The sequence below is a fragment of the Uloborus diversus genome, chromosome 5 (genome assembly GCF_026930045.1).
Source record: "Uloborus diversus isolate 005 chromosome 5, Udiv.v.3.1, whole genome shotgun sequence".
Classification (NCBI taxonomy): Eukaryota; Metazoa; Arthropoda; class Arachnida; order Araneae; family Uloboridae; genus Uloborus; species Uloborus diversus.
This window is the reverse complement of record NC_072735.1, coordinates 118343135-118370577: the sequence shown is the minus strand read 5'-3', so window position 1 is coordinate 118370577 and position 27443 is coordinate 118343135. Positions and strand designations below refer to the sequence as shown.

The 27443-nt window shown below is 32.3% G+C and overlaps 1 protein-coding gene across 1 annotated transcript; it reads right to left on the bottom strand.

The window, feature by feature from the left end:
* Window positions 1–5382: 5382 nt before the first annotated feature.
* LOC129222598 (XK-related protein 6-like) lies at window positions 5383–26349 on the bottom strand. Its single transcript, XM_054857112.1, has 4 exons — window positions 26233–26349; window positions 24157–24587; window positions 13579–13784; window positions 5383–7098 (listed from the first exon to the last, which is right to left on the bottom strand). Exons 2-4 carry the CDS (start codon window positions 24570–24572, stop codon window positions 6482–6484), a joined length of 1239 nt encoding a protein of 412 aa, XP_054713087.1. The 5' UTR covers window positions 24573–24587; window positions 26233–26349; the 3' UTR covers window positions 5383–6481.
* Between the last annotated feature and the right edge of the window lie 1094 nt (window positions 26350–27443).

The window sequence follows — 27443 nt, the reverse complement described above, 5'->3', positions numbered from 1 at the left end:
ATTACCAACTTACTCAAATTGAATTCACCCATTTTCTATCATTCTGCTCAAAAAAATTGTGGGTTCGACTGCCCCCTCTTTGCCGCACCTGCTGCTATAGTAATGAGGCGCGTCTCATTTTCCAAGGGAAGCTCAATGTTGGAAAAACCCGTACAACTGCACAAAGGCAAGCAGACTAGTAGCGAAATGGCGCCAAAAAGCCTTCCTGCTAACCCTTGCAGAAAATGAATGAAGACCGTTTCTATGGCAGTAGACAGGGTCAAACCGAGACCACGTGATAACAGGCCAGACAACTCCTTTCCCCCCCGCTTCGTTACTCCACCAGTCGTCGATCTATGAACTTGGCGCGAAACTTTGAAAGCAGTGCGTTTTACCAGTAAACAGTAGTGCTCTGGCTGAAATAGATGAAATAGGAAATATGTAACTTCGAATGCACATTTTTGAGTACAATACTGTTGTATTTATCTCATCCTTTCCTTGTACCGGAATGTAGAGGCAATTAAAAATATATATAATTAAGTATTGCAACTGTCTGCCGAATGAAAGTGAGTCAGCGATTTCAGCTTCCGAACAACCTGCATGCAAAGAAAAAAGTTGGGCTTCTCATGGAATAAATTTTAAAGCTCGGAGGTAAGTACTTTTCTCAGATAAGCAAATTTACATTTTATGCTTTTAAGTTCATGCAGTTAAGGTTACTTAATTTTTCCTCTATTACACAAACAATTGTCAGTTTCCTTTCTGATATCTTTGTCTGTAATTTGTAATTTTAGCGTACTGCTTTAATATTTGAAATGGTTAACTTGCAACTTTTTATTTCTTTATTTTTTCAACCTTGTGCACGCATTTATTTGAAATGGATTTTCCAAGCTGACAATATACATATCTCAAAATTTTCTGCAAATATACTTGTTGCTATCAGAAGCAACGTAACTTGGTGTTGATATTCAGTTAATATGTATGTAAACAAGTTTATTGAAACAGGCTTTTAACTGAACTAATCTTATATTTTCGGTTTCGATTAAATTGTTTCATACACTAGCATGTGTTATTTTAATCAAAAAACATTCCTTGATGGGCTTCCGTAGCTCTGAGGTAGAAAATTAGCTTTGAACGCCGGAGGTCGTGGGTTCGATACTCAAACATTTCCCCTCAACTACGCCCCTGCAATGTTATTCAAACAAGCTGGTTCTGTGTGTAAATTTTAAAAAATATATGTTTTTTTCAGGGCCGATCCTAGCAGGTGTGCAGAGTGTGCGCCGCACAAGGGCGGCCAAAGCAAGGGGCGGCCGCAGAGGCTGCATCATGTAGTTCTTATAATCAAGCAAAATTCCTCAAGAATTTCTCACAAGATAACTTGTAATAAGTAGAATAAATATGCTGATTTTTAAATGTCCAATTGTCAAAGTATGTGTCGATTTCCCAACAGCATAGCATAGTTTAAGAAAAATAGAATGTTAGGGAACCTTGTGTTGGTTCATTGTCCATTAATGTCTATTGTAAACAACATGCTTCATTTGGTTGCAAAGTTTGTGACAAAACCGGTAATCAGGCTTGGATACAGGGGAGGGGAAAGGCCCTCTTCTGAAGCATATGAAATGGTGCCGTCAAAAAGGAGCACTGAGGGCGGCCATTAATGTTTACCCCTCAAGCTTTTACAGACCTAAACAATGAAGACATATTTAATTTATATTAAAAAAAAGCTATAATTAGATATTCTCGCAAGCATTTCAAACAACAAACTATGTAACAAACTGTGTTTAACAATCGTGGATGCGTGGAGAGAAAGTTTAAAATTGCGACTCCCTTGAGAGTAACATATATGAATGACGAACTAAAAATGTTGTACTTTTCCCCCTTTACGACAATTTTTCTGATTAAAATCTTGAATAAACTTCCCGGTGTCAGATCAGGTAGGAGGACAGGTCCCTTGCACCGGGAAGCAAATTTAAATGTTGCTCCAAAACGAAGATCCAAAAGGATGCCATGACCTCCTTGACGAAACTAAAGAATGCTTAAAATTGCGTTTCTAGGACTTTACTTTCGGAAAATTTCGCTGGTTAAAAAATCGATCTTAAGGGCCCAATTAAATCTCTGATTCACCTCTTCCGCCTTAACTTAATCAAACATAGCCTAAAAATGTTGGCTCCAAAATCCAAAACATGTTTTCAGACGACAGCCCTTCCTATCATCAAACGTCATATAAAATTGCTTTCTCTTTTTTCGAAATTTTTGCAGTGGAGGACTCCGAAATCCATTCGCAAACATCACTACCAAAGACAGTCTCAATTAGCGTCTTTAGACAAGCCCCTAATTCCACCCCCTCTCACTTAACATATTGAAAAACAAACGAAAATTGCGTTTTTCAAACATCAGTTTCAAGAACTTTTGGGGAAAGACCCCGGATCCCCCTTTTCTCCAAAGCAATCATTATACCTGAAAATTTCGTTTTTAGACGGTTCCGTGGAGCTACAGCTTCCTGCCTGAACTAGCCTGAAATTGACTTCAGTTTCAAAAACACAGTTCGTGAGGGCACACTGAGCCCCCGCCCGCTCTTCGTCCCATCGTTATCAAACAATGCTTAAAATACGATTTTGGGACTTATTTTTCTAAAGAATTCAGGAGGAGAACTGCCAGGTTTATGTAACTTTTTACGGTGCTAGTGCATATCCATCAATTGTCGGGGTGAAGTGAACAAAAGTCTATAGTTATATTTTTCAGATATTAATGTTGAAAAATATCCGAACAGTAGAAGCTTCCCAGTTTTGTTAACGTCACCAAAGATAATATAAAATTGTGATTTTAGAAATATCCGCTTAAGAGCTCCAAAACCCTTCCTTCCCAAAAATAAATGGATTTCAGTTCCGAAAAATATTTTGTTTCGGAATATTTTCACGTTTCCCCTATTGTTTTTAAATCTAGCCAAAAACGGGTTTTTAAAAAAATAGTGCCGAGAAATTACCGGAGGATAGCCGCCAGATCCCCTACCGTCACCAAAGACGGCCTAAATTTGCGTTTTAAACTTATATTTCAAAATCTTTCGATGGGAGACGATTGAATCTCCCTCCCTCTTGCAGCGTCAACAAAGGTAACCCAAAATTGCGGGTTTAAAATTTCAGTTTCGGAGATTTTTCGTGAAGAACGCCGATCCTTCCTAAGCTACGGTCTTAAAAAATAGCTTCAAATTTGTTTCAATTTTGAAAGAATTTCAGGAAAGAACTGCAACATTACTTTCACCTAAAGTCTCGAAAAAGTTCCTAAAATTGCGATATTTGACGTCAATTTCGAAAATTTCTCCATGCATCTGGAATATACTTGACTCTTTTGTCCTTGCAACCAAACACAACTAAAGAATAACTAAAAATATTTTTCATACGAAAATTTCGACAATTTTCTTGGAGCAATCCTCCTCCCCTGAACCCCTGACACCTCCCCCCCCCACGCTTTCCCTTCCTCCGTCCCTTCTCTGATGTCACAAAAGAAAGACCATAAAATGCGTTTTTACGACTAGTAAATTTTTGTATCTATTACTTTCTTCAAAAATATAAATTGTACCTAAGAAGTTTCTTATTATCAAAAATTTCTTCTTTTTTTATAAGATCATTCTTCTGTCCCCCCCCCCCTCCCCTTTTTAAATTCGAACTTGGCATAGAAATTTAAAGAAAGATTTATATAGACGTTAAAGATTAGTCAAAATATGCAAACTACACTTGAGAGGCGGCACATTAGGTGTTTGCACACGGGCGGCCGACACCCTAGGATCGGCCCTGGTTTTTTTCCACTGTTGTCTTTAAGTTTTATGATATTTATGCACAAATTGTGGTTGAGTTAAAGGTATTCATAATTTCTGAGCTTACGAAAGATTACTTTTGAGCAGTGGATACGCAACGTGTTTTGCCAAATGCTCTATGCTTGTTTGTTTATGCTTAAAAAGGGCAAAATGTCTTGAACTAAATATTTTTTGAACTCCTTGGGTTTTCTGTTAATAAGCTTTCAGGAATTCTGAAACTGTAACATAAATTGAATAAGGGGCTGTCCATAAAGTATGTTGCAAAATTTTGAACAAATGCCCCCCCCCCCTCCTTGTTACACGTAACGCTGTTCAACATGAGCATATTGTTATAAACAACGCATGATGTCATACTTCTTGTTATCCCCTCCCTTTCCCCTGTCACAAAACTGTCACACTGAATTCCTAAAAGAGCATACTAAGCAAAAGTTTATCTAAATTTAACATATATAAGGTTTTAACTATTGAAGAAAGTTGCTAAAATGGTCATTCTATGAAAAGTTTTTTGAAAAAGGTTACTTTGTCATCAATTAATGCTTTTTAAAATAATTTTTCATAAGCCTAAAATGATGAACTATTGAAGCCCCCCCCCCCACACACACAAGAATCATTAGCAGCAGAAAAAGCTGAAAATGGAAAAGTAGCCAAATTCCAAAAAAAAAAAAAAAAATCTGCTTAGATATTGAATACATTTTTTTGATATACAACATACAGTATTCATGATGTTGTATAATTCCTTCTTTAATTAACGTTTTTCAAGTTGATTCCTGTGTAATTTTTCGAGAGTGCCCACCGAAGGGGGGAGGGGTCGGAATCATAGTCTCATAGTAATGGTAGCTTTTCAACGGCTATAGTTAAATAACTGTGCCCTTGAAATTTTAAGGGAGATGGGGGAGATGTTTTTGGGGTATTTTTCTTGAAATTTTCATAATTGAAAGGGGTAGGGCAGTGTTTACTTTGGAGGATAGCACCCAAGCATTCATGTCTTTTTAAAAGCATAAATTTGCTCAGCTAAGTTAACATTAATAATCTGGTATTATGTAATTTAATTTGATGTAATGTATTTGAAACATATTGCAGTCATGTTTCCCATTTACTTAAGTAAAAATGTTTTTTTTTTTTTTTTTTTTTTTATAATTTCATTTAATTCTTCTTCAAATACAATGGTAAAATTATTTTTTGTTTTGATGTAATTGTAAAATGAAAGCTCATTTATTTATTTGAATACTTCTTAAGAGTTAATGTTTCAATACAATATACAAGTAGTTAAAATGCAATTAGGTTAAAAAAAAAAATTCAAATGAAAAATAAAACTGTGTTTATTTATCACTTTGTTTTAACATGATTGTAAAATAAAATCGTGTTTAGTTATTTGAATACTTTGTAAGACTTATAAATGTTTTTATGTAAAATACTATGAATTAAGCTCAGTGTATTTTTTAGTGTATGATTATCGGTTCCTTTTTATGTTTTCAAATGAAAAAGTAGAACTTTTAATGCTACTAAAATAATAGAAGACAATAATAAATAAACCAAATAGTTTAATTAAACCAAAATACTAATCGAAGTGCTCACTTCCCAATATCATTGTGGATCGACGAACGATGACATCATTTGCTAGTTGGACGGCCTTACTATCTCGAAGGCCTCGGTCAAACTTGACGCCGGGAGCTTTTCTCGTAAAAGATGTACTTATAATAGATGACACAAAACAATTAACAAGTGCTACATACTTATGTGTATGTCTTTGTATATTGCATCAAACTTTTTCCTCTTTTCTGTATAAATATACAATGTATTTTTACTGTTTATCTTTTGCAACAAAGCAAGTTTTGCATCAATTGGGGGAGAAAGGGCATGGTGCAGACTGTGCCATGGAAATTTTTAGGGGATGTTTTAAGGAGCATTTTTTTCTTTTAGGGGGGAGTGCAGTTTCTCTTACGGAAGTGGGTCCCCTGAAGAAATGCTAAATTATTTACATAAAATAAAAATAAAATATAGCATTAATTGATACAAATCTATGCTTCAAACAAATCCACATTGTAAACACTCTTATATCTAACAGACTAAATGGTATATCACAATTAGGCACTGTAGATCTATCCTGATCCTTCAATACCACTCAGAATTTGTCTTATTTATATTGTATAATTGACAGATGAGTATGATACAGAAAATTTATCATTGTTCTACGATTTCAAAATTTTGCTTCCTTGCTGATGTGCTAGCTAGTATGGAATTTGATTTATTAATAAGCATATTTACACATCAGTTATTTGCTGGGATCACGTGGGTCTACAGTCCAAAAGTAAAATATTAGCTAAAAGAATGAAAAAAGTATTATGAGCATACACACATACACATTTTGTTTTCTCATGAAATGTTGTTTTACATAGTTGATTTACAAAAGTAATGCTATACTGAGCAATATACACTTTTCACAATGAAAATAAAACAGGTAACAAAACAAAAACAAATAAATTTCAAACTAAACATAAAAATGAATGTTGAACATGAATATATATCAACACAAATGTAGAAAATAAAATCCATTTTGATAAAACTTATCAAGAACTATCATTAAAAATATGGAATGCATGATTCATGAGGTAAAAAAAAATGTTTCAAGTTGAAAAATTTAAAATCAATAAATAAAATAAAATTGGCACAACATTTTATCACACAATTTACTAGTTATGCTGCATTAGGCATTTTTTTGTTCAGGAGGTACAGATAAAAAGGTCTTAAAAGCCCTAAGTAAAATAACATGAAACCTATACCAAAAAAGAAAAATACAAAGTGTGCGATTGTGATTGGTAGGCGATACAGAAAATCATCATCTGCTAAGAAATATGCAGAGAAAACCATACACACATTTTGGCAAAATGTAAAAGCATAATATAAGGAATAAAGGCCTACAACTCTACCTAACATTCCAAAATCTACTTTGTATTCCACAAAGCAAAAGAGATAAACAAAGCCCATAAAAATAGCTATTACAATGTTATTCAAACTATAATTTGGATGATTAAATATGAGACAAGTAGATACAGTTCCAGCATGTATAGCACAAAAAAGAAATACCCAGAATTTAAATACTGATGCAAAGAAAGCTAGAGCAAGGACTCTAGCTGAAATTGAAAACAGCCACCAAAAATACTCCACAATTACGCAACATAAATCACCCATTTCTGGATTCTGCTCAGCTGTCATTGATCGACTTGGGTGATGTTTACTGTTTACCTCAAAATGAACAACTACAATGGTCAAAGCATTCAGAGAGAAAATTATAGAAATAATTTCTGCAACCACTGAAAAAAAGAAAAACAATTTTAAGAGTGAAGGTATTTGGTACAAGAAAATTTCTTAAATTAGCGTTTAGAGCTGATCACTTGGAAAATTCAACAATTTCAATAATGTAAACATTAAATCATGTATAAAATAAGTACAACATACATTACAGGGTGTTTATAGTCTTGCACTGATGAAGAAAATTTAGAAAACAAACTACTTCACACTTAAACCTAATTTAAAAAAAACAACTTTGTCACAATTCCCCCCCCCCCCCCCAACAACGTTAATACACTTTTACTATCTATTCTACATGTGAACTTTTCATGATTTTGAGAAGATTAGACGATTTTCAATTTTGCACCAGGCACTAGCGCAGCCAGAATTTACCTTCCAGAAAGTGGAAGTTTGGTTATGACAGTCCTTATCTGGATTTAAACTCATATTAGGATTGGCAATGTGCATTGAAAACAAAGGTTTTGGGGGATTGATCCTTAAAACTTTTCTTAGGTTGCTCCTGAGAGTTTTTTTTTTTTTTTTTTTCTTTGTTTCATAGATGCCATCTTCAGTTTCCAACAGGGGCGCCGACTTGCAAAAATTATTGGGCGGGCCGGACATAATCGGACGGTTAGGGGATTACGTAAAACATCAGAGGTCCCCCCACCCCAAATAAAGGTCAAATTTTTGTACCTTGAAAATGCCATATTTTCTGGTGTGTATAATTTTAACAAACAGTATGTGACACGACGTTTTCGAAGCAAAAGAATCTAAAAATTGGTTTACAAATTTTCTGATTCAACTTTTAAATCACATCACTTGTCTTAGTAAGAGATTTTTTGTTCTATTTTACGGGGAGCCGTGCAGTGCCGTAGCTAGGCATTGATATTATAAGGTAGGAAGGACACTTGACTTGAATGGAAGGGCACTCCCAGAAACGCCGTTTTTTAAAACAATGGGAGGAGGGGTAAACCGGGGGAAATTTTCTAAATTTGAGATGAGAGATAGTGAGTTTTAAATTTTTTTTAAGCATTTTAAAGTCATATAATCAACATTATAACTCCAAAACTCGACAACCCTGACACATATTTTTTGGCTTTGAAAAAGGGAAAAAATAAATACAAACACGCACAGTATTTTCGTAAAAAGGTAATTTAATTTATGTATGTTTTTTTTAAAGAGCAGTTGGTTTTTTCATTAGTTATACCGGCTAACATATTTAAGTGTAAACGCAATCTCTCAATGTCTAGGTTATTTTTGAAAACTCAGTTGATTTTTCAAAATTTGTTTCTCCTGTGTTTAATAAAAGCAAGCACTCTTGTTCAACTGCAATGATCTGTGTGAGTCCAATTGATGTAAACCGCCCAAAAATGCAAGATTGTACAATTTTTCAAACCTCATTGTATAGTTCCTTGTAGTACTCCTTTGGGATTTTGAAAGCATGCGGTGAGCTGACTTCGTTGTTTTCATACTTCTTTGGTATACGTCGATTCCGAGGAAGCGAAGGATCATCATTTTGTGAAGATTTTTTTTTTTTTTTTTGAACACCATCCCCAAAAGTATTCGAAACTATCACGCCTCCCATTTAATATACAAATCAAACAGATCATCAACATTTAGATGAGCTCGCCGCAGCGCTGCCCACCGGCAACAGATTTGACCCGTAAGTTCGCGCACTGAGACAAATTCTAAGTGTGCTTGCAGCACTATAACACCATCATTATTCACAATACTCGTTTTCAGTAAATCTGCTTACTACCGCAATAATTATTTGTTTTAATTCATTACTGAATGTATTTTACAAGGTAAACTATCTTCAAACAAGGGAAATAAAAGATAAATTTATGAGTTTAGAAAACTTAATATAACTAATACTTTTCTTGATTTATTGGGGGGGCTCTGCCCCCTCAAAAATATTTTTGAGGGGGCTCGGGCCCCCTCAGGCCCCATGGAGTCGGCGCCACTGGTTTCCAATGTTAAAGCTACCTGCATGCCTCTGGCTAATATTGTATTAATGGAGAAAAACCTTGTTGATAGAATTATGTAAAAATCTTATACAGTATTTTCTTTTAATAAAGTGTCTTTATTTATCAGTGCAACAATTTATTAACACCCTGTATATATTAGGTGGTATTCACTGCAAAAGAAAACTAAGAGAAACTTTACAGAAAAAAAAAAGAAACATTTTATGCAAAATAAAAATGTAATGCAGTAATTCCCTAATATAGCAGATAAATCAAGCAGCATATTTATTAAACTGACATATGTTGATTAAACTTTTTTTTTAAGAAAAATATATCTGTTATATGCAAAATCTCCACTTTTTATACAAAGATAAAAATTCCTAATTGCAACATTTAAAGAAAACAAAGTATTAACCCTTTTAGAAACAAATTTCTTTGTCTTTAATCTAAAAATTTTCTATTACCCCCCTTAAAAACTCTGTAAACCAAATATTTTCATTTTCCAAATAATTTTAGGGGGAGCACAGCAACTTTGAAATTTTACATTTTTAGCAAAAAAATACCGAAATCAGTATTTTCCATAATTAATTGCTACTTATTTTTATCAATTATTCCCTCATTTTCAGTGAAAAATAATTATGTGTGTATGTAATTCAAAATGGATCATAAAATCATTTAATGTTGATAAATACAGGGCACGGCAAAAAAATCTGGACAAACATTTTTTTACATACTTTATATAAAAATAAAAATTATGAATTTTAAAAAATATAATAAACACAGGGGTAGGAGTTGTAATTTCAAAAATTTAAGGACACAATTTTGTAAAAATTTAGGACATTTTTAGAACAACAAATATTAAGTTTTTTTTTTTTTTTTTTAAACTGCAATAGAATGTATTCAATCTTTTATTCTTCAACACAGTGACACATTATGAAGTAGAAATATATACCAGTAGGATAAATATGTATCCAACTGCTTCTTTACTTGCCTTGCTGTTGTTTCATCAAAGTGAATTACAAAGAATAATGAAGAAATATCCTCGATAAGGATGGATTTAAAGTAGGGTGAAAGTCCAAAATTTATTATGTACGCGCTTTAATTTTATCAGATAATTTGATACTTTTTGCTATCTCAGAATCATCAAAAATATCCCTGTAAATTAAAGATAAATCATTTAAAGATGCAAATGAATAATTGTTTTTTACGGCAACTAAAACTAAGAAAACCTCCGCTGTCAAAATTTTATCTTAGAGTGAATTGGCAAACGCTTTAAATAGCTTCATCATAACCAATTTGTTTTCAAAAGAAGACGAAGAACATGGAATTTAAAATACAGCTTGATTTTTCAAGCTACTTGTCAACCTCTTACGTCTCGCCACATCAGCTTGAGACAGTACCTGTGAAAATCCTTGATTATCAATGTTGGAAAGATAATGTACAAAGAGAAAAAATTGCTTTAAATTCACTCTTTTCTGCAGGCACTGTCGAATATTTGTCGCATTTAGGCATACACAGTAAAAGGAAATATGTTTTATTGCGTGTTAACATTTAACATGACAAGATGCGTATGTATTACAATTTTCGTTACTCTAAAGCATAAACACAGAAAATGAAATGAGTTGAGATTCTTGTTTCTAGCCCCACCAGCAGTTATTCTTTCTTTGTCTCAAGGCCGAGATCAATCTTCACATCCTCCCCAGGTTGCATCTATTTCTGTCTTCTTCCAACCACAAGGTATGGAATTTGGTTTTCCATAGCATTTTAATAAAACAAATTGCTATTTATATATCTAAAGCAAAAAGTTAGAAACTAAATAAAAAAACTATGCGCACGAAATAATCCAACTTCATTGAACAGAAACACAAAGCATACTGATTCTTTGTACTGGAAGAACAAGCTAATGCTCAGACCAAAACACAAGATTGGCACTATAAACATAAATACAGTCAATTCGCGATAACTCAAATCTAAAGGCACCGACGAAAAACTTCAACTTATCGGAAGTTCGACTTACCGCATGTTCAGGTTTTAGCTAACTTATTTCCGCACGTGTAACTCCTTTATCGCACATTGGCTTAACAGGTGTTCTTCTTGCTTTAGAGTTCTATTGTGCTGGAATTACAAGTGAAGGTGAATTAACTTTTCTCTCATTGTTATTTGTTTCTTTCTTTATTTTTTTCCTTCTTTCGAAATACATTTCAAGTTATCTTTGAAAAAACTTCAAGTTAAAGGAAGTTAACTTCAAAATATTGAGAATAATTAGAATGGAAAAGACAAAGGAGTCGGGACTTGATAAAAACTTCGAGTTATAGTAATATTGTATATACTCTCGTATAAGTCGATTTCGTGTATAAGTCGACCCCTACTTTTAGGAGAAAAATCGAAAATCCGCCTATAAGTCAAGTCTCTATTTTTTGAAAAAATGGGAGCATTTTACCGCTAATTTTAAATTTAAATGTTAGAAAATGGAGGAAAATGAAATGCAATGAACATTTTTATGTTAAAATATTTTTATGTTAAACCCGAATATGGCGATCCCCGCACTTTTTGCGTAGTCTATCGTTTACGGTAATTATTTATGCTTTATTTCCCAGTCAGACCATGTAAAATCACAGCAGAATGTTTAAGTATTTACTTCTTTAGCATCTGCTTAAAAGGGATGGACCAAAATTGGGAAAATAACCACATTTTTGAGTGTTTTTTTCCAAGAAAAAAATCGGTAAAAATTTTCGGAAATTCTGACCCACGTATAAGTCTACCCCCTAACTTTAAACATCATTTTTTGTAATGAATTTCACGGTATTTGAGTTACTAGACTTCGATTTATCGCAAATTGACTGTATTTCTTCCCACTTGAGGACAGCAAATTTAAATTTTGCTCTAAATATATTTTTTGAACCAAGTGTTTATATATTTGGGTTTGAACTCAACACATTGTATTTATTTTATTTCAACAAGCTATGATACCTCCCCCCCCCCCCAAAACATAACTGCAATTTGAGAGAAGGAGGGAAGGTTTTGTGCGATTTAGTGCAAGCTCTGGACTCCAAAACGGACCATACACTGTAATCTATGGGATTGAGATCTGGCGAGTAGGGTGGCCATTCTTGAGATGATATCATGTCTGGAAAATTCATCTTGCAACCTTCTTGTAGTTTTTTGGCCTCGTAAGCTGGTGCAGAGTATTGTTAAGACCTCCTATTTGCATTTTCTAAATGCTTTTGGGCCTGCGGAAGGACAACAGCTTTAAGAAAGTCCCTCTGGTCCACTTTTTTATTGATTTTAATGCCCTCTTCCACAAAAACCAAAGGTTTTTTGCCGCTTGCACAAATTCCACCTCAGACCATGACTGATTTTGGATGTTGGCGATATTCAACAATTCCTGAGGTGCTTGGAGTGTCCACAAACCAGATTCTATCATTTTGGGAGTTACGAACTTGTTGAACCATAAAGAGCTTCTTTTCAGTGCGAAGGAATCTCTCCCAGCGCTGACTTGCGATCTGTCTCAAAAGTTTTCAGCATCTTCAGAGCTGTACGAGTTTGTTTTTTTCAGTGAAATGTTGAACTTTTCGCAACTTGTAAGGGTTCAGTCCAAGCTCTGTTTTTGCTATTTGCCCCATCGATCTATTACTAATTCCCAAGTCATAAGCAACCTATCTCATGAAAAAACCCTCGAATTACTCTAGACTCTCTTTTCACGGGCCTTACAATCCCTTGAAGTGCTTAAATTGCATTTTCGCCCATTTCCTGGATGTTTACTGTCATAGCCAAGCTCTTTGAAGCGGCAATTTGTATCAGATATTGTTTGTCACGGTACATTAAGCAAAAGAACAATTTCCCACTGTCATTTCCCTTGCTGAAACAACTCTAAAACAGCAGACCTTTTGCTTGACATTATCAAAAACACATTAATCAAAGTACAAACTAAAAAATATATTTAAAAATATTTTATTATTGAAGTGGTAGATAAAGAAACATAAAAACACCAATTAAAAGGAAGTTCGTTAACTATTTTAGGTAGCGAGAAATTTGTCCAAGTACCTTTTTTTTTTTGCTGCACCCTGTAATGTTGCTTTTGTATTTTTAAATCAGCTTCACTGGAAATTACAACCAAACTGATTACAGCTAAAACTAATCGAAAATACTGAATAAGGACTACAACTTTTAAACTGTTCACAAAACTGCATTTCCTGTTTATTTAAACTTATAGTTTTCACTGTAGGTCAATTTTGTAATTTTTTTTTTTTTTTTTTTTAAGTCTGAGCAATTTTTTTACTTTTATTATGATAAGTTATGTTTTTGATTTGAATTTGGAAATAATGGTGATTTTGGTAATCAAGGTGAGGTTCGTGGTCTTTTGCTTTGGACAAAGTGTTTCTTTCAACCCCAAAATTAATGGCTGCAATTTTTTGTAAACTCTGCTTTTTTCATACTTTGCAGTATTTCTTTTACTATACAGTAGACAAACAGCCTTAAAACAAAACATCTTACTTTAAAGTTTTTATTTTCATAATTCATATTAATGCCCTTTTTTACCTGTTTCCGTGTCTTGTTCTTCAGGCTTTGTAGACAGTAAAATATACATTTGTAACAGTAACTGAGGTGCTGACTGGAGAAAAGCTTTGAGCATTTTATGCATATTGTCTGCAACTGCTCCAGTGCTGTGGAATTTTTCTAGGTGAATCATGCTATTCTCTTCATCTGTAAAAGCTCGTACAGCATAAATGAGCTTTTTAACATAACTAAAAAAATAAAAAAAAAAACACTGACTCTTTCCAACAAACATAAACAAACAATATAAGTAAAATATTGTATGTTGATAAAACACCAAGGGTTTTCCCCCCAGATATTTCCAAATAATCCGATTGTTGCAAATTAAATTCAGCCAATAAACAATATTTTTGGAACATAAATAGAATATTATTATTATCACTCTTATTGTTTAATTAACGTAAAAAAATCTAATTTCAGTTGAATACAGGTAGTCAGATCTCAGTATAGCAACCACTTGTTTTATCTTGGAAAACTTATTTCAAAGCTGCGAATTTACAAGAACAAATAATAAATACAATACAACAGATCTAACAAAATGCCCCTTCATGTAATGCCAATTAACAGGGATCGGAGTAAGGATTTAAAAAAATTGGGACAATTTTTACAAAATTTTGGGAATTTAAAGATCGAATATCAACAGAAACAAATACCACTACTTTGAGGATACTTTGTTTTTATCAACTTTGTTACAGACTGACTCTCTCCCCTCATTAGCCCAGATTGATTAACCCCTCCCCCCCCCCCCCCCACCTTTAAAAAAAAAAAGCTATTCCGGGGTTTTTTCCCTAAAAAAAGTCAGGCGGCATTCCCCGAGTCTACTTTATCAGTAGGTCCGTGCGTCATGCAAAAATTTTAATTTTGTACCAAACCATGCTGAATTATAACTTTTTAATCTGTAGCATTCACATATCTTCATCTGATTAGGAGTTCAGTTTTTGAAAAATACACAATCACAGGACTCGAGTAGCACACATTTACCAACGTCAATGATTAAAAGATTCTGGATTTCTAACAGCGAGGTCAGGATCACATTTTCCTGTTTCTATTTCTGCTGATAATATCAATTAAATGCTTTTGGTTGTTGTTTAAGTAATTTTTTTAAACTTTGATTTCTTCTAATTGAATTTTTTTAAAACTAATAAAAGCTTATTTTTTAAAGGAAGTTAAAGCTTTTTTTCGGTAATTCCGAAAAACATCTCTGTGTCACACTCAGACTGTTAAAAAATTTTAAAGTTGGTTAATGAATTGGTAGAGTAGTGTTTGGGAAAAGACAAGAGACGGATTATAAGAAACTTTTCAAATTGTGATCATTAATGCTTAAGCTGAGTTATTAATCCAACATCAAACCTTAATCCAAACATAGAAAGTTGTTTAAAATCATATATTACTTGCAACTGAAAATATATTGTACATACATAAATAATACCATACATATTTTTAAAAAAAAATCTTTCTTGGCTGGAGAGATCAGAAGGGCAGGGTGGGTTAGAGAGTGCAGCCACCTCCTCCTGGTGGGTTCTGGGTTGTTAATGTAATGAAATATAATTGCTTTACTAGAGATGAGCTGCATAGAACACATTTATAGCAGAAATGTAAAACTTTAATGTGAAAGAAAAAATGTTATTAATGCCAAAAAAAAAATCAAATTTTGGTAAATTTTAAGAATGCTCAAACTAATAAGTGCAAAAAAACTAAACTTTAAATATTTGTATTTTCATAAAAATTTTGAATTTAAGCACTTTTTCTAATTTTTTTTCAAACTTTGTAATTTATGAGAGATCTAAAGACATAGTTGAGTCATTCCATATAAAATCAACAAATTTTCAGAAACATCCGTGCCGCACCATTTCAGATTTTGATGAAATTTGGTCGGTAATATGTACTAACATCATGTACTCCAAAACAGTTTGTTTTATTTCTTGAAAAAAAAATTTTCCTGAGATATAGCCCTTTCTTTGCTCTGCGGATGCGTAAAATTTGCTTTTTTTGACCTTTCTCCTGGGAGCTGTAGTGGATTTATTTATTATAGTCGAAATATCAAATACAGCTTATTGTAAAGCTAAAAGAATGAACTTTTGTTTGTGCATAATAAAAGACTATTTAAATTAAACCTAACTAGATAAATTTCAAGGTCAAAACGTGGTTAAAAAACTGCTGTTTTGGTTACTTTGGGCATGAAAATAACAACGAAGGACTTTCAGTAACAGGCTAATTTTTTTTTCTGTTGCACTTAGGTATACATACTAGAAGCAGAGGAAAAATTAAGCTACTACTGATAGTCCTTCATTATGAAAAAATTGCTTAAACTTGAGAAAAAATGAAAAATATACTTTTTCACCCTCCAAAAAAGCCCGGTAGGTAAGGGGATAAAAATCTAAAAATGCTATAGCAAGAAGCCGTCACATTGCCCTTTAAAACAAAATAAAAACTGTCTTGTTATTCCAAGGCGTAGAGGAGATATAAGCGTTTAAAAACTGAAACATTTGGGGGTTTTCTTTTCTTTTTTTTTTTTTTTTGCACAAGTTGGAATATTATGAGTATTAAATGAATCTGCTTTGTAAAATTTGTTAATTTTTCGATATAATTAGTCACAAAACCGATTTAAATTAAATCTAATAACCACTTAAAATTATGTTCTATTTGGTATTTATAGCACAAATGGTTTTATTGTAAGTGTAAACATTTTTTTTCAATTTTGGATTTTAGTCAACGATAATTACCAATGTGGCAATGCAAATAACGAATTAGTTTTCCAAACGACATAGAATTAAATTTCCAGATAATGTAAGTTTCTCATAAACAACTTAGCTTCTGCTTTTTCTCTCAAGTCTTTTATTTGAATTGACAATGCAGCGCTCTTATAACGAAACCTTTGTTACAAAGGTTAAGTTGTATGATGGAGGACTCTTGTTCTATTGGAATCTTTACAAAAGAGATATGTCATGAATTACATTACCCTAAACATTCAGAATTACATTTAGTTCTTGAATTCGCAGATGAAGATATAAAATTATTTTCAATCAGAACAGGATGCAGTGATATAGAGAATGTTTTTTACTTTTCATAGGGAAAAGTTTTTGAACAGATGCTTTTATATTTATGGAAAATCTTGCTCCGAACCCTACAATATTCACTCAAAACCTATTAAAAATCCCTAAGACAAATATCAATTGAACTTTCAATGTGCAATTCTAATCTGAAATTAATTCCAGGGAAAGCGTTATGTTCAAGATGTTTGGAGAAAATTAGAACCTCTAAACGAGACACAGATAGTGACATTGAAAATGAGTGCTTAGGCACTTTTGAACAGAAACCTGCTCTCGTCAAAGAAGTAAACAAAGCTTGCATAGCCCTTAACATTTCTCCAGTAAATGCACAGAAGCGTTCAGTTGAAGAAAGGGATTCAATTTTAAAGAAGGAAGTTAGTAAAATAGCTAAATCTGCAACTGAAAAACTAAGTAAAGCCTTTGATTTGAACATTTCTGCTGGCAATGAGAATTTCTCACAAAACTTGCATTGTAATTTAGCTAATGAGTATGAACAACTAATTCACAAGCTAAAAGAAAAAATGAAAGTTGCATTTTCTACACAAGAAAAAGTAAATATTTTAAGTTTAGTTCCTAGTAGTTGGAGCATTGATAAAATCCAGAGGGAATTTAACGTCAGTCAGTACCTTGCTCGACAATCCAAATATTTAGTACAAAAAGACGGTATTCTGCCAGAAATTCAAAAGAATAAAGCCAGGAATAAGCTTGATGAAGACTCAATCAAAACTGTACATCAATTTTACGAAAATGAGGAGAACAGTAGAATTCTGTCCGGACAAAAAGACTGCATATCAGTCAGAAAACATGACGGAGAAAAAGTTAATGTCCAAAAAAGGTTAATTTTATGCAACCTTAAAGAACTTTATAGAGCTTTCAAAGAAAAATATCCTCTTGCAAAGATAGGGTTTTCAAAATTTGCAGATCTGAGACCTAAATTCTATATTCTAGCCGGAGCATCTGGATCTCATTCTGTATGGTATGCATCATCCACCAGAACGTAAAACTAATGCTCTCGGCCTTGAAATCAGACATGGACTACAAGTATCTCCTCACTTGTATGGTCTGCAACACTGATAAAGATTCTTGTATTCTTGCAAAGTGTAGTGAATGTGCAGAAACTGATAAGCTGCGGGAAATACTTGAAAAAGGATAGAAAGATTTTGAAAAGGCTGTCAACCAGTCTTCTTCCTTTTGCAGAATATTTGGAGAAGTTACATGAAACGTTAGAAAAACTTAAAGTTCATCATTTCATAGCAAATAACAAACAGAATTCATGAACTTAAAGAAGAAAGATCTGCAAGAGAAAGAATGCATATATTAATGGGGGACTTTTCTGAAAATTTTTCTTTCATTATACAAGAGGAAGTACAAGCATATCATTGGTCAAGCAACCAAACAACAGTTCATCCCTTTATGTTATACTTAAAAGAAAATGAAGAGTTGAAAAACCGTTGTTTTTGCGTAATTAGTGACTCATTAGAACATAGTACTGTAGCTTTTCACGCTTTCCAGAAATTAGTAATTGAAAATTTAAAGGCATACTTTCCTGATCTGAAGAGAATAATTTATTTTTCTGATGGGTCAGCTGCCCAGCACAAGAACAAGAAAAATTTCATAAACTTGTGTTACCACCAGCAGGATTTTGGAATGAAAGCTGAGTGGCATTTTTTCGCCACATGCCATGGAAAGGGACCATGTGACGGTATTGGTGGGGCTGTTAAAAGGATTGTGAAGAAAAGCTGGTCTTCAAAGAACATTAGAAAACCAAATCAAAAATCCGCTTGATATGTTTGAGTACTGCTCAAAAAATATCAAAAATATTGAATTTGTATTTTGTCCAAAGCAAAATATTGAAGACGCTAAACATCAATTGCAGGCAAGGTTCCAACTTGCAATTCCTGTCTCACAAACAAGAACTTTGCAGTTTTGTTCCTGTCAGCCTCGGGATTCTTCATGTCCGTTTGCCATCTCTGTTAGAAGAATTCAAGGTTGTTACTGTCAACAAAAACATTCCAGTAAAACGCCAGACACAAAACTGTAAACACGAAGTAAAAACTGAAAGCAATTTTTGTGTAAAATTATATTGTGTAGGAATATTTACTTAAACCTGAACGTCATTTATTGTACAGAATTTTATTTCACTATATTTCAGTTAAATTTACCTCAAATGTGTTTCATTTGGTAACTAGCATGTTTTTTTATTTTTTTTAAACATTGTATCAAATAGCACGCAGAAGGTCGTTTTGTATTATCTTAAAAGCTTATATCTGCTTTTCACCAAGAAATAAAAGGATAGTTTCTGTTTTGTTTTAAAGGACAATGTAAAAACTTAGCAATGTAAAATTTCATCAAGTGGTTATTTGATTTATTTTAATTATGTTTTGTGTCTAATTCTATAGTTTTTTACTGTAGCAGTTTATTGGAAAATGTCGTCTGCAAGCTGAGGGCAATTTTTTTTTAAATAAACAAATTTCACAAAGAGATTCATTTAACGCTCATAATATTCCAACTTGTGCAAAAAAAAAAACAAAAAAAAAACCCTAAATGTTTCAGTTTTGAAACGCTTATATCTCCTCTACGCCTTGGAATAACAAGACAGTTTTTGTTTTGTTTTAAAGGGCAATGTGACGGCTTCTTGCTATAGCATTTTTAGATTTTTATTCCCTTACCTACCAGGCTTTTTTGGAAGGTGAAAAAGTACATTTTTCATTTTTTCTCAAGATTAAGCAATTTTTTCATAATGAAGGACTATCAGTAGTAGCTTAATTTTTCTTCTGCTTCTAGTATGTATACCTAAGTGCAACAGAAAAAAAAATTAGCCTGTTACTGAAAGTCTTTTGTTGTTATTTTCATTCCCAAAATAGCAGTTTTTTAACCACGTTTCGACTTTGAAATTTTTTTAGTTAGGTTTAACTTGAATAGTTTTTAACTATGCACAAACAAAAGTTCATTTTTTTAGCTTTACAATAAGCCGTATTTGATCTTTCGACTAATATAAATAAATCCACTACAGCTCCCAGAAGAAAGGTCAAAAAAGGCAAATTTTACGCATCCGTGGAACAAAGAAAGGGCTATATCTCAGAGAAATTTTTTTTTCAAGAAATAAAACAAGCTGTTTTGGAGTACATGATGTTGGTACATATTACCAACCAAATTTCATCAAAATCAAAAATGGTGCGGCACGGCCCATTTGTTGATTTTATATGGAATGACCCAGTTATTACTGTACTTTCCTGTATATTATCTGCGGCGGCGCAGGTCCTAAAATCAGCCTGAAGAAAAAAAAACTTTGTATAATCCATGGATAATACGATGCAAAAAAATGAAGTTTTGATGTACCATACAATTTTAGCAACTAAGCTAAAAACGTGAAGAAGTAATAACTTTTGAGGTATATTCAATATTAAAAAACAAAATAATCTAAAAAATAAAGATTTCTTCTCGAAATTGTCATTATAGTACGCTAATTACTTGAAGACAAAGAGTCAAGAAAGGAGCAAACGGTCTAATCTTGTGCAGAAGACTTTTTTTTACTGTATGTTGTTTATTTTACGTAGCATTAATCGCGTAAGAACATTCAAGGTAAGTAAAATAACCAACATACAGGTAGGGTTAACGATCGCTAAGAACATTCAAGCTATGTAAAATAACCAACATACAGGCAGGGTTTACGAGAGCTAAGAAGAAACATTCAAGCTATGTAAAATAACCAACATACAGGCAGGGTTCACGATCTGTAATGGCGAATCCTGCTGGAAATATTGAGGTTCAATGCATTGGTGTTGAGAAAAAAAATGCACAGATAATCCGTGGCAGCATATAATCCGCACCTCATCAATTTTACACTTTTTAAACAGATAATCCACGGATAATATACCAGAAAATACGGTAATGTTTTTTAACTATTTTTCTCATACTTAGTATGCCAAGGCACAATGTTTTTTTTTTTGTCATTTGAAGTTGCTTAGGTGCTTTAATCTGAATAAAGAGATGTAAACAATAAGAGAACAGGACTAGTACAAAATGTTTGAAATAATTTCAGTGAAACTTTCTCTTTTTCTGCAAATATACAGAGCAAAATAATGAAAATTTTAGGATTTTTGGGGCAAAGTTCAAAATATTAATACATTTCAGTACGATTTTGAAAAAGTAAGGAAAAATAGGACAGCTCTGACCCCTGCAATTAAACTTATTCCTCCTGTAACTTTAAATTTTTTTAATTAAAGGTGGTACAAATTACATGGAATATGAATTTAAAACAGCATTTAACAGCCTTTTTTTTTGAGATAGAGAGAATTAATTCAATTTTAATACTAATACAGCACTTGAATAAGGTTAAAGAGAAGCCTTTTTATCTAATGTACATTAATTAATATTTTTGATGGCTCTATTATTCGACTCCTTTATGAGCTTTCTTTGAGGAAAACTACTGGACTACTTGGTATCTTTACTGTATAAAAAAATATTAATGTTTTCAAGCAAAAGCATGCATCTGAAGAAAAACGAGCTGATGTATGCATCACATGACTTCCTTTTACTCCACATTAATGTCATTTCCCCCATTACAGGCAATTTTAATGTGATTCAGTCGTTTACTCTCTAAATATCACCAACAGTGGTCAAATTGAAACAGATTATTTTTAAAAAAATGCTAAGTTGGTGCCAAGACTGGCGATATATTGCCAAGTTCTGCCAAATTATAACACAATTTGAGTTTACATCAAAATTAACAATGATTTCCCCACTAAAAAGGGGCAAAAGATCCCTTTAAAAACACCCGAATGCAACCAAAAGGGGAGGTGCACAACTAGACCCCACTAGGGGTCTATGTATCAAATTTAAACTTTCTAGGACTTACCGTTCTTGAGTTATGCGACATACATACGCACATACAGACTTCACGAGAAAATTCCTTGTAATTAACCCGGGAATAGTCATTATGGATATTTCGCATGTCTATACGTTCTTAGGCACTTATCCACCTGTGGTCGAGTCGTAAAAAAAACTCAATATTCATTCAGAGGTGAGTAAAATGGAAATTAAGGTCTATTTTTGAGTGAAAATTTTTTTGCAAATACAATATTTCCTTTTTTGTAAAAGGAAGTAAAAAATGCATTTGAAATAACAAAGTGCAAAAAAAAAAAAAACCTAAGCATGAAAAACATTTAAAAAAAACATACATTTCAATGTTAACATAATGTGTGATTTGCACCACTCTAAGGGGGGGAAAAAATATCTAGAGCTGATAGAATTGTTTTGTAAAGGAAAATAAAACACGTGAATAACAAACATATTTCAACTTGGTATGAAATCAGCAATGATTTATAAAATGCTGAAATTGTCAACCAAATGCAAAAGTTAAGAAAATCAAGGGCTTTGATTACATATTTTAGCAGGGTTGGCAAGGTTTTGGACACTATGGTAAAAACCACGGTAAAAACCCTGGTTTTTACCATCCTGTCCAAAACCCTTGTGTCCAAAACTGTCCGAAAGTGTCCAAAACTATATTTTTAGAGAAATTGTATTTTTGAGAAAAAACAAAAAACAGAATAAAATGCATCAAAGTAAAGTTTTATATTGAACATTTATTCAATGTGAACATACTAGTGATTTATGCCGCTGATTTTAATCTAGTTATAGAAGTTGAATTCTTAATTTAAATTTGCATGCATGAGTTTATTTAATTATTTATTTATTGTTATTATTAGTATTATTATTTTTTGATAATGGTAACCAAATTTACTTATGCTTGTGCATGTGTGCAAATGAAAGCGGGGTTGGTGAGGTTTTTACTATCCAGTTCAAAACCCTTGTTTCCAAAAGTGTCCAAAACTATTTTTTTTAAAAACCATATTTTGTGAGAAAATATCAAAAACAGAACAAAATGTGTCAAAATTATGTTTTTTTTTTTTTTTTTTTGTTGACTACTTAATATATTTATTTAATATGAACATTTAAGCATAAATCTGCTGTATATATAGCTTATATATACAGCAGATTTTAATCTACTTACATAAAAATTAAATTCGTCATTAAATGTTTCAATTTGTATGCCTGAGTTTTTTGTTTCCATAAACCAAATTTTTGGACATTTATGCATGTGCTGAAAGAAAGTGTTCAAAGTATAGTGCAATAATTGACTTAAATGCAATAAATGACAATTTTTTGTAAATACAGAATGTGTTATATTAAAAATATGAACTAAAAAAAGAACACAACTTTTAAAATATAAGTTGTGTTTAATCATTAATTTCTTGTTCTTTAATCTATGATTTAAAAAATAATTTTCATTAAAACATCACACAAAATTTATTTGCAAAAACCATTAAAACAAATGAAGCATTTAAAAAAATATTGTACATTTAATAACATTCCTTTGAGTTATAAATGTAACTGAAATTAGATGTCTTGTTAGCAATGTGAATTTCCTTTCATGGCTCTACCAACTGTTACAAAAGGAAGTTTTTATGTAATAGAGTTATTGGCATTTTATTTTAAGTAAAATATTTTTTAAATAAACATTTTGGAGAAAAGTATTATCAAATACTCATTAATTAAACCTCATTAATATTTATATTTATGCATTACAAATACTGTAGTAAATACAAATTGATTAGGTTACACCCCTTTAGCTTTAGCATAGTTTTGGACAGTTTAAGACAGTTTCAGACACTTTTGGACAGTTTTAGACACTTTTGGACGGTAAAAACCACCTGTCCTGTCCTAAACCGGTTTTGGACAGTCCAAAACCCAACCCTGTATTTTAGGAAAAAACTTAAATTAATGACATCAGAATACTTTTTGACAAAAAGTGCATTATTGAGAAAGAATTAAATTTATACAAATACAAAAGTGACGACCAGCAACAGGCTCTGGGCCCAGCTAGACTGGTCCTAGTCAATTTACAATCCCCAGTGAAGATCAATGGCCCTCTTAAAACTGTCTACTCCTTTGCTCATTACCACCTCTTCCGGTAAGCTGTTCCAAGGTTCCACTACCCTGCTAAAATAATAATTTTTCCTAATATCCATGTTAGCCTGAGATTTAAATAGCTTAAAACAATGACCCCTTGTCCTGTTTTCAGTGCTAAACTTTAGCCCCGTAACATCTTTCGTTTTAATAAATTTAAACAGCTGAATCATGTCCCCTCGGTCTCTTCTTTGCTCAAGACTGTACATTTTTAGCCTTCTAAGCCTGGAATCATAATCTAAGTGGGAAAGTCCACTTATTAGCCTTGTAGCCCGCCTTTGAACCCTTTCCAATTCCATTTTGTTTATTGAATCCTATAAATAAAAATCTAAGAAATAAAATCAAAGGTTAATGCAATGTTATATACATATTTCAGACTGAAATTAAATAGGACCTAATTCACATCAAACAGAATGACTGTCTGGGTCATCAATAGCATTACATTGAGATTGATCACTATATGAGACTTGATTGGTATTAAAAATATGTATGAATACAAATAAATTGGATAACTTAAAAAAAAAAAAAAGAAAACTTTTTATACCTCCACAAAGGCCACAGCAGTAAACCAGCTCCTGTACATATGTACAGAACAATCCAAAGCAACTTTTTAGCAACACTGAATTCTGGATTTGTGATAGTTTGTAAAATGGCATGAGCAACAAACATTACAGCAGGAGCACATATGAATACCAAAGTCAAACTGAACCACCATATGTGATTATCATTGTAATGTCTAACCGCAACAGCGATTCCACTGAAAATGTCTGCTGCAAAACTGAACAGCAATATGAGTGTTGGAGATATATACTTTGCAAACAAATATAATTTTCTTGGGAGAGGTATACAGCATATTTTTAATGATGAATTCAACTGTTGGATTTCTTCATTGTTTAAACTTTTGAACTCCACTTCTGTTCGAATATATTCAATCTGATCTGGAGAGTCGTGGTTATTCATTTTTCAAAGCATTAGCTGAAAAGCAAAAGATTTGATTATTCAGTTTTATTTATATGCTTTGATTAAAAATAAACAAAATGAAATGCTTGAAAGATAAAATTGTTTTAATAAGTGATTAGGCATTCTGCTGTTGGCAGGACGAATCCTGCTTTCCTCTCAACCATCCTGCAGGTCATGAATCTTCCCAAAACTCCTTTTTCAATCAAATCAAATGTTGGAAAAATTCTATCATAAGTTAAATAAGCTTGTTGAGCAGGGACAAGGGGGATGAGATTGGTTCTGAAAAGAATTTAAAAGGACGATACCCACAAAATGAATGAGAGAATAACAGTAAAATAACTACAAGATACTGCAAAAATATTTCATTCTTAAGTGCTGAAATATATTACACACACAGCAGAACAGTAATTTCAAATTTTTTGGAAGGGTTAGTACACAAAGGTTAGTACACCATTGAAATTGTATTAGACAACAAAAACCACGCCTACAAATATAAAACTTCGTAAACTACTCAAACTTTGGGGGAGGGGGGGGCAGTTACCCTCTCTCGACTGCCCCAAAGTTTGTGTCTGCCATAGAAAGAGATGCTTTGTTAATGATTGTCAACACAACATGTTTGATTTTTAGAGCATCATGTTCTGAAAATACAAATTTTTTTTTCTTCTTCATTTAATTTTTCTGTTTTTAATCAATTTGTTTTTTTTTTTTTAATTACTTGCTTCAAATCATAATTTAACTCAACAAACCTCATGGTATTCATTTTAACAATTATCAACATTAAGCACAAACTATAAGGTAAAAAAATATATTTCAAATTTAGTTTTCAAGAAAATTAAGCATCATTAAAAAATCACATAAATGACAGCAAAATGTAAAAGTTCTTGAGAAATTCACTCATAAGTGATATTCAAAATTATTTTTTCATTTTTGGTCAATACTTTAAACATAAATGAAAAATAAACACAATAACTTTTTTCGCCTTGATCGTGTTTTAAATTCTTGATATTAACTTTCTTTTATTATTTTTTTTAACACAAAAAATAAGTTTCTCTGTGACAAAATTAACTCCTTTGTACAAAGCATTACAAAAACATTTAAGACTAGAAATTTAGCGAGAGAAAAGATAGGGTACCTATTACACATTTTTTCCACCAATGCAATGAGTATACCAATCACTTAGAAATTACAATAAACATGGGCGGAATGGGACTACATAACTGAAATAATGCTCAGAAAATATTGATGATAATGATATCACATTAATGGGAAAAAAGAATAATTTAGGAATTTACAGAAAAGAGCAAGGGGATTTTAATAATCCCTCATTGTACAGAATAATGTGGAGGAAAGATGCTTTCTAGCATAAACAAAATACTAAGCAAGGTTACAATTTTAAAGCTTTTTATTTTAATGTTATAAAAATAAGGGATTTGATTCTTTTTACAGAGGCAAAGCGTGGAAGAACATTACAGAATCACACCAACAAGTTGTTTTCTCAATAAATGTTAGAATAATTTCCAACCAAGCAAGTTAATTAAACCATTAATCAAATAACGATAAACGATTTTTGCTATCCAAACTTCAAGTTAATAGCCATGTAATATAAGAAAATAAACGAATTTTTAAACTGACAGGCATGAGAAACGAAAAACAGTCTTACTTTGTTTACTATTTAATCATGACTTTCACACACACAACAAGCCTCGGCCCTCACTCGCCTTCAATTTTGTTATTTTTTTGTTTTGATGAATAACTTATCATTGATGCCAAACTCAACCTGAAAGTACTCCACAGATAAATAGAAAACTCAAATGCCTCTCAAATATACTGCAAAATTGGTAAACAAATGAATCAATGTTAAGTAATCATGACAGCAGCAGCAAACATATCTTTTAATCTAATTTGACTAATTGTTATCTTATCTAGGCTTAACACAAGGGCTATCGTAACACATTAGCAATAGAATTATCATTCTTTTTTGAAATAAAGAAATGAGTAATCATTATAAAGAGACAACGAAATAGTTATTAAGCGTTCTTTATCTACTTTTAGTCGCATTTATGGATGTCAACATTATTTTAAACTGAAACCGTAACTAAAAACAAGTTTAAACAACTTTGCTATCGTACACGGTGTTTCGTCTTGATCCCTTTAAATAAATCTTATACTTAATTATTATATTTGTTTGTAACATTATGTAATGTTGTAATGGCTGATAAAACAAAACAGCGAAAAAAAACTGAAGGTTCGCTTAAAGAAAGGGGACAAAATTTGAATGCGAACTGCAGTGCCAATAATTTTTCTGACATACACGACGTGTCTAAAAATGAGGACAGTCTCAATAAACTTTGTGAAAATCCTGCCAAGTCGAACAATTTAAAAGACAATGATCAAAATAGTTCAAGATCCAATGCTTCCAAGGGGAAAAAACTGGTAGTTATCTTTATTTATTTAGCAATTTTACGTTTATAAACTCAAAAAATTTCAACTTGCTTCTTATAATAATAATCAGTTTAAAATTAATTCTTGGAAATAATGCAATTTGCAAAATCATCGTTTATGCATTTATGACTACCATGACCTCCCTACGAAATTACTGCACCCAGGACGAATTTTCTTGCCTCCTCCCAAACTAAAGCTGCAATGCACACTTTTGTATTTCAATGAATGAACACTATGGCCCACATATTTATTAGTAAGCCACCTTCCTGATTTGTTTTGTTAAACTTAGAAAGGCTCTAAATCTTGCCCATGGACAGTGGCGAATCTACCGGATCATTTTGGGAGGGGTCATCTGAAATTTTTGGACAAACTCTCAAGAAATTTTATTAAAATGAAGTTTTAAAAACTTAATTTTGGGCTATCTTTAGA